General features: G+C 39.4%; 1 protein-coding gene across 1 annotated transcript; it reads right to left on the reverse strand.

The window, feature by feature from the left end:
- Positions 1-8119: 8119 nt before the first annotated feature.
- On the reverse strand, positions 8120-15721 carry uts2.L (urotensin 2 L homeolog). The gene is made up of 4 exons (XM_018226697.2): positions 15545-15721; positions 10427-10549; positions 9813-9859; positions 8120-8441 (listed from the first exon to the last, which is right to left on the reverse strand). Exons 1-4 carry the CDS (start codon positions 15648-15650, stop codon positions 8325-8327), a joined length of 393 nt encoding a protein of 130 aa, XP_018082186.1. The 5' UTR covers positions 15651-15721; the 3' UTR covers positions 8120-8324.
- Between the last annotated feature and the right edge of the window lie 618 nt (positions 15722-16339).

Below are 16339 nucleotides of genomic sequence, written 5' to 3' on the forward strand. Positions count from 1 at the left end.
GTAAATTTACTGACTGAAAAAAAACCATGATTCTTTAGGAATAAACCTGTATTCTTGTGTCTTTGTACACAATGACATTTTATACAGTGAGCCCTGAGAGGGCATGAGAACCGATAATAATTTCCGTGTTGCTAATTATTCTGATTTAACAAAAGTTCACTGGTCAGAACATATTAAAACTATGTCATAGGGGATTGCCTGTGGAGATCCTGTTCATCTTGGAGGGCAAAAAAGTATATTTTTAATCACACGATTTTTCCAATACCCGTTAAAGGAGAAGGAAAGCCAAAAAACGACTTAAGTGTTGCCAATGTATAGTATATATAATTACCAGCAAGCATTCCCTCATTAGTTTTTCCCTTAAATTTTTTGCTGCAATTGATTTTTTGAAAAGTTTAGACATGTATGAAAAAGCATACCTTTGTTTCTGTAAGAAATCCGTCTGAATAGGGCACACGCATGCGCTATAGCTTCCAGCAGTGCCCCGCACATGCGCACAAGAGTCTTGTCTTCCTTGTTCAGCAATGACGATGCGGGCTCGCGTGACGCAGCCCTTCGTCATCGCTGACCTCTCTGCCAGGGCTGGAACTAGGGGTAGGCAGAAGAGGCAGCTGCCTAGGGCGCAGTGATAGGGGGGCGCTGAGCAGATGCCTCTATAAATTGCCCTTTGCCTACCCCTAGTCCGCACTCCTCAGTCTTCCTTCCCTCCTGTGAACCTCCTCTCCATCGCTGTTCCCTCCCTCCCTCCCTCACTCACCCCTCTCTTCTCTCTGTCAGGCCGGCTCCCTCCCTGCTTTCTGTTCCCTCCCCTCATCTTTGAGTCACGCTTGCCGGCTCACTCCCTGATCTCTGTTTGCTATTTCCTCTGTCAGTCACGCTGGCCGACTCCCTCCCTCCTTTCTGTTCCCTTCCCTCATCTTTGAGTCGCGCTGGCCGGCTCCCTCCCTCCTCTTAGTTCCCTCCCTCTTCTGTCAGTCACGCCAGCCGGCTCCCTCTCTGCTCTCAGTTCCCTCCCCTCATCTTGGAGTCGCGCCGGGAGTTTCCCCCCTGCTCTCTGTTCACTCTTCTCTCCTGTCAGTCGCGCCGGCCGGCTCCCTGTCTGCACTCAGTTCCCTCCTCTTATCTTGTAGTCACGCCGGCCTGTTCGCTCTCACCTCTCTCAGTCACACCTGAACACGAAAGCGTGTGCGTGGGGCGGTTGCCTAGGGCGCCGGCCTGGCCCGGCCCTGCTCTCTGCCCCCGCCTCATTGATTCATGCTCCAGTAGCCGATGCAGCTTCCCCGTTGCCAGGAAACATGGGGAAGCTTTGAAGCTCCTGCGCTCGCTTTGCTTTTAATTTACAGTCTATCAGTGAGCGAGCTAAGGAGGTAAGCTTAATAAAAGGCAGCCAAGGATCGGGTCTGTCTGACTGAGGTCTGGTGTGGCTCCTTGTTAGCAGTCTGAATGCGCAAATGATTACATCAGGGGGGCCACGATGGATGCGCATTAACGACAGAGCACAGGGCGGAATTGAAGCGCCAATTTGAAAATGGCGGCGCCAAACTGTTATAAGGGGCAAAACTTCCAAACGCTTGTGCACAGAATCAGCAACAGTTTCAGAGTTTATACTGCTGCGTTTCAAGAGGGAGCCTGATGGAGAACATATTGAGGGTAGTTTAGTTTTTTGGCTTTCCTTCTCCTTAAAGTACAAGTTTTCAATTGTTATAACATTATTTGTAGTTGTAAATGGTATTTCAATCCTTCTGTGGTTTCTCTATGTATAGGTACCATTTTCTCACAATGCCTCACACACTTCTGTGAGTCTCCTTGTTTCCAGATCAGTTAATTGGAGAACATGCAAGGCATTGTGGAAACTGGAATTTTGCATGGAGTAAGAGCTGACTGCTGCAACATCAGTATCAATAGTGCATGTAGTCTAATAATATCTGCAGATCTAAGGAACGGCAATGGGGGCCAAATGCAAATGTGTTTATGTGATGAGTAAATTTTTTTTCCAGATGGCCTAGTATTTTATACATTCTAGATAAGTGCCTTAGAACCCTAGGTATTGATTTTTTTTTTTTTTTTAAATATATGTAATCACTCAATTTCTAATATACAACTAACTTTTTCTGTTATAGAATGGCTAATGCTAAGTATCTTTTCAGTTGGCCTTTTTTTCTTTTTTGTAGCTTTTGAATTATTTGCCTTCATTTTGTGACTGTTTCCAGCTTTCAAATGCGGGTCACTGACCTCATGTAAAAACAGATGCTCTGTAAGGCTACTAGGGATGCACCGAATCCACTATTTTGGATTTGGCCGAATCCTTCTCAAAAGATTGGGCCGAATAGCAAACCGAATCCTAATTTACATATACAAATTAGGGGTGGGAAGGGGAACATTTTTTACTTTTTACTTCCTTGTTTTTTGCATATGCAAATTAGGATTCAGTTCGGCCAGGCAGAAGGATTTGGAGGAATCCTGCTGTTAAAGGCAGAATCCTGGCCAAATCCTTCTGAAAAAGGGCGAATCCTTGATTCGGTGCATCCCTAAAGGCTACACATTTAGGGGGTTATTTGCTAAACCTATTCTTTTTCTGGTCTGGCTTTTTGGGACAACTCCTCTTAATTTTTCGTGGAACTAAAAAACAATTTATTTTTAGATTTATTATACCCCAATGCTGCAAAAAGCCCAAACCCGAAAACCTGGCATCGCAAAGCTGTCGAGGTCATGTATAACTCAATGGGAGATTTCCCTATCACAATTTGAAGATATCGTGATCTGCACTGCACACAAAATCAAGTGATTCGGGAGAACAGTCTGAAATTTTTTTTTTATAATTAGTTTTCTCTCGAAAACCAATTGCAAATTGTCTCAGAATCTCACTATGTACATCATAACTCAAAGTTAATTTAAAGGTGAACAACCCCTTACAGGTAAGACTAATATAGATCCCTGAATCAGATGGTTTCCGGGCAGATACTTCACGTATCAGCTTGCTCCATTACAAAAGCTTCCATACCCTTCATTTGAGAAGAAATATACCAGTAGGGTCACTTCAGTCTGCCTTCATAAGTCAGGCTGGAGAGTTTAAGAGCAGAATTTTGCAATGAGGCTTCCCTAAAACCAGCATTAATAAGGGTATTCAGGAAGCTGAGAGATACCAATGGGGTGATATGCTGGTTCCAAGAAAGGAGAAAAAATACTAAAAATATTCACCATATTACCATCTTTAATCAATGGACTGACATTTTGAATAATTTACATTCACACTGGAGTATTTTAACAGAAGTCATTGGTAGGGATGCACTGAATCCACTATTTAGAATTCGGCCGAATCCTTTGAGAAAGATTACTTTACTGAACCGTATCCAAATCCTAGGATGCAATTAGAGGATGCAAAGGAAAAAGGGGGAAAAAATATTGCTAGGAAAAGAGTCAGTCTACTGGGATTATTTCCATGTGGTAAGTGTTTTTCTTGTGCTTTTTAGAAAAAAATGAATGTAGGTTCATTTGCACTTAAAGGAGAATTCAACCCCCTAGGCGCAAAAATCCCTCCTCCCCCCCTGGGAGTGGGGGGAAGTGACCACTTTTTCAAACACATGTCCAATGAGCCATAATAAAGACAGAAGAGAGTCTCTAATGCCCTAGACATGAGCCCACCCTTCAACAAATGTGCCATGCCCCTTCAATTAGTTTAAAAAAAAAAGTTCTCACAGAAATCTTTAATAGTTAGGACTTTTGAAGGCAATCCCGCTTTGAAAAAGAAAAGTCGCCAGCTTTTTTTTTTACAACTTTAATGCATTTCTGGCATACAGGATATGATGTCACTGACCTAGGATTGAGGAAGATGTGGCTTCATTTTATCAGTTCGCCTGTTTTGAGGTGGTGACGTAAACTCTGGTGAAAGAGGGAACGTTCAGTAAAATTCACATCTTCGTAAATTTGCGGAGTAACGCCTGGCGATGGGGTGCGAATGAACGATAGTGATTGTCTCATTCGCTAGCGAATTGTACTCCATGCCCATTAGTGAATTGGCGATGTCCCTGCGGATGGGATTTCTGGCGAATTGTCGCTAACGTCGTCCACCCTTTAGTGAGTCTTCCCGATGGCTTTCTAGAGCCTAGTCCATGAAAATATAGAGATTTGACAATAATAATGGTTTTAGAAAAGGTGTAACGTTACAAAACGCATTATATTATTGTGTATAGTTATACCAGATATGGGCCAGAGCTCATTTCATTATCTGGCCAGATTGATAGAGAACCTTGCCATTTTGTTTTCAGCTCTCGTCGTCACCTAGAGACTGATTTACTGCCAAGTAACAAATGAGATGATGGGAATTATTAATCTAGTGGCAAATCTATTGATTTCTGCCTCAGGCATGTTGAAAATCATTTTTTCTAGCTCATTGCTTTCTTGTTGCAAAGCAGACAGAGTACCGATTGGTCTGTCCAGAATAAAGGGCCACATTTTTCCAGTTACAAAGCTCAATAATTGGAGTGATTAATAAATGAGTTTTCAGTATTGCTGCGGGGAGTGGACCTAACAAGGAAACCTTAGAATTGGTTTTCCTACGTGTGAATTCTTGCGTCTGAAAGTATGTCCTTTATAATAGTATCGGTGCAGGAAAAGGAACCGTTAATGATAAAACTGACAGTGTGCCAGGGGGGCTCCCCATGTTGTACAGGCTGATCTATGAGTAACAATACAACACATTCTATAAGTAACAATACAACACATTCTCACAAAGGACAAAGAAATGTAATCACTGGAGGCAACAACAAGGATTCTAAATTCTCCCAGAATTTTTCAGAAGAATTTTGCACTTCGTATGTACCTGAACTTGCCCAAGACATTTCTGGAAGCTTGAGACAAGATGGTGGCGGCCTACTGTGGGCAAAAGCAACACATTCTGGTGAACGTTTTAAAGAAGAGGCACTCTGGCCTGGGGTAGAGCGTAATCGTTTAGGTCCAGGGCATACACTGCTATTTCGGGAGATCAGTCGCCCAGTCAGTGGCGTAGCTAGATGTTGCTGGGCCCCACAGCAAATTAATTTTAGGGCCCCCAACATATCCAGTGTTTGTCCTGTTTTACCAATATATGTTCAAATTGCTCATCAATGAGAGCCTCATTGGGCCCCCCTGCAGCCGCATGGTCTGCTTCCTCTGTAGTTACGCCGCTGCTCCCAGTGTCAAATCGCTTCTTCTTCAGGCGACTAATCTCCCCGAACTGCCTTCCCATCGGCTAGAATGTAAATCGTCAGCGGGATGGCAGTCTGATCGCTTCGGCTTTCCCAAGTCACCCGAACTTTCCTCGTTCGGCAACTTCGGGCGACTTTAGAAACTAAGCGCCCTGAGTGCCATCCTGCCGGCGATTTAGATTCTAGTCAGCGGGAAGGCAGTTCAGGGAGATTAGTCACCAGAAGAAGAAGTGATTTGTCACTGGGCTACTAATCTCCCAAAATAGCAGCGCGTGCCCTTACCCTAAACGTCACTGGTGATTTTGCCTTTCACTGTGGTCTTAAGATAATGAAGCTGTTCTAATAAGCTGTTAAGCTAATCAGAAAGCAGAAAGAAACCTGTTTTGTGCTATTTTTTTCCTTTAAGGGGGTTATTTACTAAACCTCAAATTTTTCTGGTCAGGCTTTTTTGGCCAAAAACTCGATTTTTTGAGTTTAATATACCCCGAGGCTGCAAGAAGCCCAAATCCGAAAATGCGCCGTCTCAGATCTGTTGAGATCATATCAATGGTAGATGTCCCTATCCCAATTGGAATTTATCGTGGCTTGCGCTGGGTTAAGCCTGATAATCCGATATTTTCAGGGGTTTTGGGCAAAAATCGAAAATATTGATCGATTCAGGGAAAACAGACTGAAAAAAAACGTACGATTCGGGTTTTCGCTCGATTTTATCTGTTTTTTTCCCGATCTGATTTATTCGAGTTATTTTTATGAATAAAACAAGGCAAAATTGGGGATGGGATTTTAGTAGAGCTTTTTTTATTTAGATTTTAATACATTCAGATTTTAGTAAATAACCCCCTAAATATTAAGCAAATTAACAAATCTGGTGCAATGCAAGCAATAAATATCATTAAATGGGCAATGAACTATTTGCACTTGCTTTATTTTCGCTATGAATTTATAGTTAAAATTCAGGCATAGTTTATTCTGTATTATTTATTCTTATTTTCAAACCACCTTTTTTCTAAATTGTTTGTTTTGAGTGTGTGCGAACATACGGATAAAATACATTGGTATAGGTTACCTTCGGTAGGGGTAACATTTGTTCTTGCACCTCTAATTACTTTGTGAAAGTTCTGGTGTGCCCTCCATTCGTTATTAATTCTATAGTTTATTCTGTACCAGGAATTTATTTGTCTATACGTGCGGCCGCTAGAGTGGCAACCTTGTCTTGCAGACAGTGCCCTCTTGTGGCCAAAGTATCAGAATTTATTTTTAAAATGCTTGCTCACCTGTACAAAGTTCTTAGATATAACTGCAATTTCTTCCCAGAAGAACAGAACCTTACAATTTGCTAAATCCATAAATCAGAATAATGCAATTAAAGGCAATTTAATCCTTCCTAATGTTATTGTTGAACTAGGCAAGCACAGAATTTGGATTCAACACTTCAGCAATGGCAGCATACTTCGTATGTCATTCTGATAAGAGGGAAGGGCTGTGTTAATCAGAGTGACCCACTGTTTGATTGTTGGGGGTTCCTGTTCCCATTCAGTTTAAGATCGTACATTTTTATCCTAGTAGAGGGTAACCCTAATCAAGGGGCTTGTTTTATTCAGAAGGACAGTTTCTTTGATTAGGCCCATCAATTGTACTTAGGTTTGCATGTATTAGGAAAGTTCTATCACCTTGGCCCAATATCAGCTATTTGGAGGAAACTGACACGGACCCATGATTAATGGATAAAGAAGTTTGGCTTCTGGGTTCCTACCCATTTTCTAGCGTTGAATGGGGTAAGATACAGCTGGTAAGTGAACTTATATAGTATAAGTCTGTCTCTGAGTGATCTCGTCCCACTGTTCCTCGCTGAATTTATGTGTTTAGTTTAAATGTGTAAAGGTGGGGCACCAATGTCCAGCCTACAGTCCCTCAGCTGAACTATAGATTCCTGAATCTTCAGACTTAAAAGTACATTGTAACACTGCTAATGTATCATATAGAATCATTATTTCCTAATAAGAATTAATAATTAGACAGGTATGGGACCTGTTATCCAGAATGGACCTGGGGTTTTCCGGGAAATATATCTTTCCATAATTTGGATCTTCATACTCTACTAGAAAAGCTTAAATAAACCCAATAGGCTGGTTTTGCTTCCAATAAGGATTAATTATATCTTAGTTGGGATAAAGTACAAGGTACTGTTTTATTATTACACAGAAAAAACTAAATCATTTTTGATAATTTGGATAAAATTGAGTGTATTGGAGACAGCTTTCTGTAATTCCCAGCATTCTGGATAATGGGTTTCTGGATAACGGATCCCATACCTGTATAAGCCAGGGACTAACCTGTATATGTGTAAGGTTGTTTTGACAAAGCGTTCAAGGGGGTGAACAGAACTGTAGCTGGCTCTACGTACTGCTTTAGAAACCAGTGATCTGCACGAAATAGACTTATGTATAGTGATGGGCGAATTTATTTACCAGGCGCGAATTTGCGAGATTTGCCGCCAGCTAATAAATTCGCAAAACGGGCGTGAAAATTCGCCAGCGTCAAAAAAAAATGACTCCAAAAAAACGAGACGCCGGCGCCAAATTTTTTGTTGAAACGACGCAAATTCGCCCATCACTACTTACAGTATGTACATTAGATGAAATTAGGGATGCACCGAATCCGGGATTCGGTTCGGGTTTCGGCCAGGATTCAGCCTTTTTCAGCAAGATTCGGCCGAATCCTTCTGACCAGCCGAACCAAATGCAAATTAGGGGCGGGCAGGGAAATCACGTGACTTTAGTGACATCCAGGAAGTGCTAAATGGAAAGTGATTGCTTGCCCCGCCTGCGCAAGACATAGAGGCGGGGAAGGCAATATTTGATTGACAGCTGATATGTTTAATAATGAGTTTACAACAGCTATGAATGTTTTAATAAAAAAAGAGATTGGATTTCATATTTAATTTGAAAATTACTTTTATTTTACAGCAAATATACCTGATATTTTGCAAACCATAACATATTCAAAGGAAAAATAAAACTATACTTCATAATACAGCCTGGCCTTTATTTAGATCATTTCTGCAATTTCATGTCGGGCTTCCCAAGCCAAGCAGCCTTTTTATAAAAATAAGCGCTAAACACGCGGATACGCTGTCAGCTTTCAGACGCAATACTTCCAGAAACATTCGGATAAGTTCCCACGTTTTTTGTACTGTTTCTTGTCTTTTGATTGCAGGAGGCTCAGTAAGGATATCCGTGGGTGTTTGCCAAACAGAATCTGAAAAATAAGAAATATAACTTTAAAAAACAAAAAGATTTTTTGCTAATTGTCTCAGAATATCATTCTCTATGTCCTACTAAAAGTTCTCAAAGATGAACAACCCCTTTAAAGGAGAACTAAAACCCCCTAAACCCCTCACCAGTGGCGGAACTACCAGGGAAGCAGGGGGTGTGAGCGGGCCAGGGCCCCCCGGCAGCCCGCGCGCTACTGAAATGCAGGCCGTACGGAGGGGGTAGAGGCCCGGCTGAGCGTCACGCACCAGGGCCCGCCCCCTCTAGTTACGGTACTGCCCCTCACAACTAAATAATGTGAGTTAATTGATTAGAATTGAGTCTATGGGAGATGGCCTTCCTGTAAATCAGAGCTTTCTGCATAATGGGTTTCTGTTTAAAGGATGGGTGTGCAGGCAACTTTCTCATCTGACCTCATAAGTGAAGATTCCCTGCATATGTTCTCAATATAACCCTAGAGGAGCCTCGTTTGCATATATATATGGGACCTGTTATCCAGAAAGCTTGGGACCTGGGGTTAACGGATCCTTCCGTAATTTGGATCTTCATACTTTAAGGGGCACATTTACTAAGGGTCAAATTTCGAACTTCGAAAATCGACCATTGAATTTGATACTTCGATAGTTGAAGTATTTTTTCGATCGAAAACGGCCGTTTTCAATTGAAGTAAAAATCGTTTGTTCCATCGATTAAATCGTTCGAATCGAACAATTTTACAAAAAAATACTCTGCTCAAAACTTAGCCAAACACTCTAGAAAGGTTATAGGAGGTCCCCCATATGCTAAACAGCAATTCGGCAGGTTTAAGGTGGCGAAGTGTCGAAGTCGAAGTTTTTTAAAGAGACAGTACTTTGATTTTCGAAGTCAAAGTTTTTTCAATTCAAACCGAATTTTGGCCTAGTCGATGGTCGAAGTACCCAAAAATTACTTCGAAATTCAAAGTTTTTGAATTCGAAAATTCTCTTCGACCCTTAGTAAATGGGCCCCTAAGTCTACTAGAAAATCATGTAAACATTAAACAAACCCAAAAGTCTGGTTTTGCCTCAAATAAGGATTAATTATTTAGTTTGGATCAAGTACAAGGTACAGCTTTATTATTACAGAGAAAAAGGAAATCATTTTTAAAAATGTGGAATATTTGACTACAATGGAGCCTATTTCCGTAATTCTGAGCTTTCTGGATAATTGGTTTCCGGATAATGGATCCTATACCTGTACTATCAAGAGAATGCTCTTGTGAAGGGCTGTAAAATGGATCACAGAAAACAAAAAAAAAAAAGCTTGAACAACAGTGTTCGTTTTGTACATCACATAACTTTGTTATAGGGCAGCTGTACTGCTCCTTATTAATTCTTACCTCTTGTCTAATGTTCTCTCCAATGTTGTGATTGCCTTCACCAGGTTCTAAAAGAATAAATGGAAAAAAAAAGACAGAAATCAACCGATGAGTTCACCATTTACTTGATAAATGAAAATGAAAATCGTACAGTACAGGTATGGAACCGGTTATCCAGAATGGGTGGGACCTGAGGTTTTACGGATAAGTGGTCTTTCTGTAATTTGGATCACTATACCTTATGTCTACTTAAAAATCATTTAAACATGAATGAAATTGACTTCTATGGGACCGGACTGAGTTTTGTATTAGAATATGAAATGATAAAAATATAAATATCAGTAGTGAAAAAAATAAAAGGAAATCTGAATGTTGGTAAATAAACCCTATATGTTATCTGAATAAGATACCCAGGGTTATTTATCAACACTGGGCAAATTTGCCCATGGGCAGTAACCCCTGGAAACCAATCAGATTGCTGCATTTATTATTCTACTTGCAGCTGGCTTTAAAAAGCTTATCACTGATTGGTTGCTATAGGCAACTGCCCATGGGCAAACTTGCCCAGTGTTGATAAATGAGCCCCACCGAGTGCATAATTAGTAAATATAATCTCTAGTCTCTGGTTTATTTACCTTCTTTGCTGAGCAGTGTCTCTGTATCACCAATCAGGTTATGCTTCGCCAGTACTGCAGGCAAGTTGTGGAGTAAGTAATCCTCATCCAGGCTGCTTAACTCTCCAAAATTCATCTTGCCATCTACAAAATGATAGAGAAAAAAGAAGACAAAAAGAATGCCGTGTAACAATCCACTAAATTGTTGTTGATAAAAAAACTGCCTCGTCTGCTTTACTTGCACAGTAAAAACGTCATACAGAAAGCTCCTGTGTCTATAGATTGTAGCTGCAATTCTTATCTATGATGCTGTCTGCCCCTTTAAATATAGTACAGCTACGGTATCCGTTATCTGGAAACCCGTTATCCAATGCTCCGAATTATGGTAAGGCCATCTCCCACAGACTCCATTTTATCCAAATAATCTAAATTTTTTAAAAACGATTTCCTTTTTCTCTGTAATAATAAAACAGTACTTTGTACTTGATCCAAACTAATACCATTAATCCTTATTGGAAGCAAAATCAGCCTATTGGGTTTATTTCTTGTTTTCTAGAATGAAGATCCATATTAGGGAAGCATTCCCAGGTCCTGAGCATTCCTGATAACAGGTCCTATACCTGTCTATACATTTCCTGTGTCTGCTTGTAGGGCACACTGCTGTGTTTTCAGGTGATTCTCATAGAGCTCATATTTCTTGGCAACAGTGTGAAGTTACCAGAGGTGTCTATAGAGAGGGGTGCATACAGATGGGGGTCCCACAAAGCAGCAGTTATATGTAGAAAGAGTAGGGGTAATATAGGGGTAATACAGGTAATGGGACTTGTTATCCAGAATGCTCAGGACCTGGGGTTTTCTGGATAAGGGATCTTTCCATATGTCAGATCCCCATACTTTGTCTACAAAAAAATCATTTAAACATGAAATAAATAGGATTGCTTTACGTCCATTAAGGAATAATTATATCTTAGTTAGGATGAAGTAGAAGGTACTGTTTTATTCTTACAGAGAAAAAGGAAATTATTTTAAAAATTATTTGCTTAAAATGGAGTCTATGAGAGATGGACTTCCCATAATTTGGAGCTTTCTAGATAACGGATTTCTTGATTTATTAGACAAATGTAACCATGAAATTTTGGGTCTGCTTTTCCCTGGTGCATTTGTGATCCCAGTATTTAGCTTGGCTTGGCTAAGTGCAGTATTATGCAGGGCAAGGTTTAAAGCAGGGGGTAACTATGGCAATGCAGGGAGACTGCAATCTTCAAGGACGAAGGAATTATCTACATCAGTCATGTCCAGCCTGTTATACTGAACTACAACTTACAACATTTCCATGATAGTCAAAGATCAAGAGTTACAGAAGGTCCAATTTACTGTGTCATCCTTTAGGGTAAGGGCACACCTGGCGATTCAGGGAGATTTAGTCGCTTGGCGACTAATCGCCTCTTCTTTGGGGCGACGAATCTCTCCGAACAGCTCCCCCTGTCTTTCGTCGGCTATAATGAAAAATCGCCTGCGGCATGGCACACGCGGCGCTTTGTATTCCAAAGTCGCCCGAAGTTTCCTTGTCCTTGGCGATGTTTCATTATAGCTGGGGGAAGCCGTTCGGGAAGATTAGTCTCTCTCTCTCTCTCTCTCTCTCTCTCTCTCCCTCTCCCTCTCCCCCTCTCTCTCTCTCTCCCTCTCTCCCGCCCTCCCTCCCATCCCCCCCCCGGAAGCCAATTATCTAAAATGCACTGAATTAAAAAAGGTTGTCCCCCATAGACTTCATTTTAGTCAAATAATCCAAATTTTTTAAAAATGATTTCCTTTTTCTCTGTTCTCTCTTGATCCCAACTAAGATATAATTAATCCTTATGGTAGCAAAACCAGCCTATTGGATTTATTTAATACATGATTTTCTAGTAGACTTAAGGTATGATGATTACGGATAGATCAATTTTTGGGAAAACCCCAGGACCCATGCATTCTGGATAACAGATATATATTATATACCCTAACAGTTTGAAAATGTATGCTTTAGAAGGAATCAGCCAGACATGCTCACTCAGTACAGTATGTATGACAGTGACAATTTATTTACTGTGAGCAGATGATTACAGCTGGAGCTATATTATGGACGCCCTCTCCTTAAAATTGATTTCCACTTAAATAAATCACTTTTTCTTATTCTCTGATAATATTGGACTATGGGTCAAACTGACATGTTGCAGAATTATTTTGACCCTTAAGTGACCTTAAGCAATAATCCATTTGAAAGTGCTTAATTATTTGTGCTGCTTCCTTATTACGTTGGATCAAACACTATGGAAAACGATCACTAAAAAGATATACAGGTATGGCACCTATCCAGAATGCTCGGGACCTGAGGTTTTCAGGGTAAGGGATCTGTAAATTGGAACTTCACACCTTAAAGAATTATGTAAACATTCAATAAACCCAATAGGCTGGTTTTGCCTCCAATAAGGATTAATTATATCTTAGTTTGGGTCAAGTACAATGTACTGTTTTATTATTACAGAGTAAAAGGAAATAATTTTTCAAAATTTGGATTATTTGATTATAATGGAGTCTATGGGAGACGGCCTTTTGATAATTTGTTGCTTTCAGGATAACAAATTTCCGGATAACGGATTCTATTTCACCAATGTCCACCAATGGTCTGTTCCTGATATGCAATATCGAAAGCATAAAATAAACATTATGTCTGATTATCATAATATCGCCTAAACATTGTTCCCCCCAGTGCAGGTGCAGGCTAACAGAACTGCACTCTATGTGAGCGAAATACACCCTTTGTGAGCCATCAGGCAGTCATGTTGGGGCACACTTATGCACATATTAAAAGGGTTGTTCACCATTGAGTTAACAACTTGTAGTATAATGTAGAGAGTAATATTCTGAGACCATTTGCAATTGGTTTTCTTTCTTTAAGTTTTTTATTTGTGTTTTTTGTTATTTCGCTTTTTTATTCAGGAGCTCTCCAGTTTGCCATTTCTGCAATCTGGTTGCTATGGTCCAAATTACTCTAGCAACCATGCATTTATTTGAATAAGAGACTGGAATATGAATAGGAGAGGGACTTAATAGAAAGATGAGTAATAAAATGTAGCAATAATAATACATTTGTAGCCTTACAGAACATTGTGTTTTTTAGATGGGGTCATTTGAAAGCTGGAAAGAGTCAGAAGAAAAAGAAGGCAAAGAATTCAAAGACTTTAAATAATGAAGGCCAATTGAAAAGTTGCTTATCATTAGCCATTCTATAACATACTAAAAGTTAACTCAAAAGGTGAACCACCCCTTTAAGCAAGTGCCAGATTAACAGGAATTTGGGCGTTAACGTGCTGCACATATAGTTTAATAACTTCAGGTACAATAACCTGTTTTTTCACCGTTAAGATTTAGAATATTATCTTTTCATAAAGACACTTCATTTTCACATAAATGGATGGAAGATTTAGACAGACAGACAGACAGACAGACAGATACATAGATAGATGATAGACAGATAGATAGACAGACAGACAGACAGACAGACAGACAGACAGACAGACAGACAGACAGACAGACAGACAGACAGACAGATAGATAGATAGATAGATAGATAGATAGATAGACAGATACATAGATGATAGATAGATACATAGACAGATACATAGATGATAGATAGATAGATAGATAGATAGATAGATAGATAGATAGATAGATAGATGATAGATAGACAGACAGATAGATAGATAGACAGACAGATACATAGATGATAGATAGATAGATAGATAGACAGATACATAGATGATAGACAGATAGATAGACAGATAGATAGATAGATAGATAGATAGATAGATAGATAGACAGATACATAGACAGATACATAGACAGATACATAGACAGATACATAGATGATAGATAGATAGATTGATAGATAGACAGATAGATAGATGATATATAGATTGATGGATAATTAATAGAAAATAGATAGCGATAGATGGATAGATAAATAATGATAATCAATAAAAAAAAATAGATCGATAAATGATAGATGATGGATAGATAAATAGATGATTTATAAAAACTAGATAGTGATAGGTAGATGGACAGATTGGTAGACAAATATAATGATAGATAGACAGATGTTTAGATGAACAGAGATATAGAATAGATAGATGTAAGGACAGACAGAATGACAGACAGCTAGACATAGATAAGTGGATAGATAACAGAGATACAGATAGTTCATAGACCAATGTATATAATTTCTAAAGAATGAATCAATATAAAACATCCATTTATACAACTTTTGTGTTAAGTTTTACCAAAGCAAATCTCTAAAACTTAGAATCTGTACAAAATACACTCTACAATAACTGCAGTAAATACAGATACATGCATCCACATTTTAAATTCAGACCCAAAAGGGCACTGAATTCAATTAATATTTTTTAGCTCTATGTATACCGTAGTTTTCAATCAAGCATCAGAACTGATTGTCACCTTTATGTTAGACCATATATCTCTGTATGAATGTATTAGCCGTTATTTATATAGTGCTAACATATTCCACACTGCTTTACCTAGATTGCTCATTAGTTCCTGCCCCAGGGGAGCTTACAATCTAAGTCCACACACACACACACACACTATATCAGGAGCTGGTTAATCTGCCTGTGTGTTTTTGGAGGGTTGGGGGAACCCCATACAAGCAGAGAAGATAAAACTCAATAGTGGAAATAGTGTCTTGGCTGGAATCAACTGCAAGCTGTTATCCAGATTCTGCCAAGTGTTCCTAATAAAGGCATTTTATCTTATAAACTTGTGGTGCTGGACTTCAAATACCCTACGGAACCAACTGCAAGACCCCAGTGCTGTCCCCTGAACCACTGTCCTGCCCATAGGTAATAAAGATTATTTAACAAAGATTATACAGTAGCATTGGCCAATTAAATATTTCAATTCTACTTCTGCATGCAAAATGTCATTCTTTCTAATTCACGCCTATTAAACATTCAGCTACAGTAGAACAAAGCAATCTAATCATTTCAGCTGTGATATACAACCTTTGTTTCTCCTTAAAGATCAAAACAATGGTTGTTAATGAACAATTTAAAAAAAAAAAAGAAAAGAGAAATTTTTTCTTACCCGGAAACTGATATGAAACTTCTCTGGAATCAATTATTGGAAGCGACAAAAGAGGATCGGTAAAACTGGCAAGAATCAAACTTAATATGAGCTTCTGCATGGTCATGGACAAAGAAAATGTTTTCTCTCGCTTTCTCTCTCCCTGCGTTGGCTCTTTGTCGCTCAGAGGTGTCTCCTAATTTGGTCTACCTGCTTATATATCATATAGTGGCGTCATAACAGACATCACTCACATAGACAAGAGTAAGGCCGAGCCAATGGATTCCCTCCCTGCTAATTGTACATTCAAGGCACTTTGCATTTAGGTAATACTTCAGGGCCCATAGACAATAAATTTACTGTCTCGTGGACCATTCTTCCAACTGGATACAGTATTGCAGCAAATGTGCCATAGCTCAGCTGACGGGATTAAACAAGTGACTTCTTCATATAAATCATGAGTTTGGAAAGGGTCAAGTCATTGTTTGAGATGGCCAGCGAATGAGACAGCTGATTTATGAGCCTTTACCTGGTTTGACGTAGGACAACAGACATGAAATGTGGATTTTGTTTTTTTTTTTTCGAGATGAATAGATGGTGTGTCAGAGTCTGTTGGGGCGTCAATGCCAAAGATTTAGAACATTAAGCAAGTCTTAATTAAATACAGTAAGTCTGATTCACTTGCATTGGAAGGAAAGCTTGTTGCATTTAATTAATTAAACCATTTGCATATTGCCTTTAATACAAACACATAATCCTCCTTCATTTAACACCATTTAACCTCTCAGTAGAACAAAACTTGCAATTCATGTGGCT

The sequence above is a fragment of the Xenopus laevis genome, chromosome 7L (genome assembly GCF_017654675.1).
Source record: "Xenopus laevis strain J_2021 chromosome 7L, Xenopus_laevis_v10.1, whole genome shotgun sequence".
In the NCBI taxonomy this organism is placed as follows: Eukaryota; Metazoa; Chordata; class Amphibia; order Anura; family Pipidae; genus Xenopus; species Xenopus laevis.

What these genes read in the sequence shown, in the direction of transcription:
- uts2.L (XM_018226697.2), bottom strand. Translation starts at nt 15,650, where the DNA reads ATGACCATGCAGAAGCTCATATTAAGTTTGATTCTTGCCAGTTTTACC. An exon ending in GACACTGCTCAGCAAAGAAG is followed by an intron (nt 9,860 to 10,426) that starts GTAAATAAACCA and finishes TTATTCTTTTAG; the next exon opens with AACCTGGTGAAGGCAATCAC. An exon ending in GAGAGAACATTAGACAAGAG is followed by an intron (nt 8,442 to 9,812) that starts GTAAGAATTAAT and finishes CTTATTTTTCAG; the next exon opens with ATTCTGTTTGGCAAACACCC.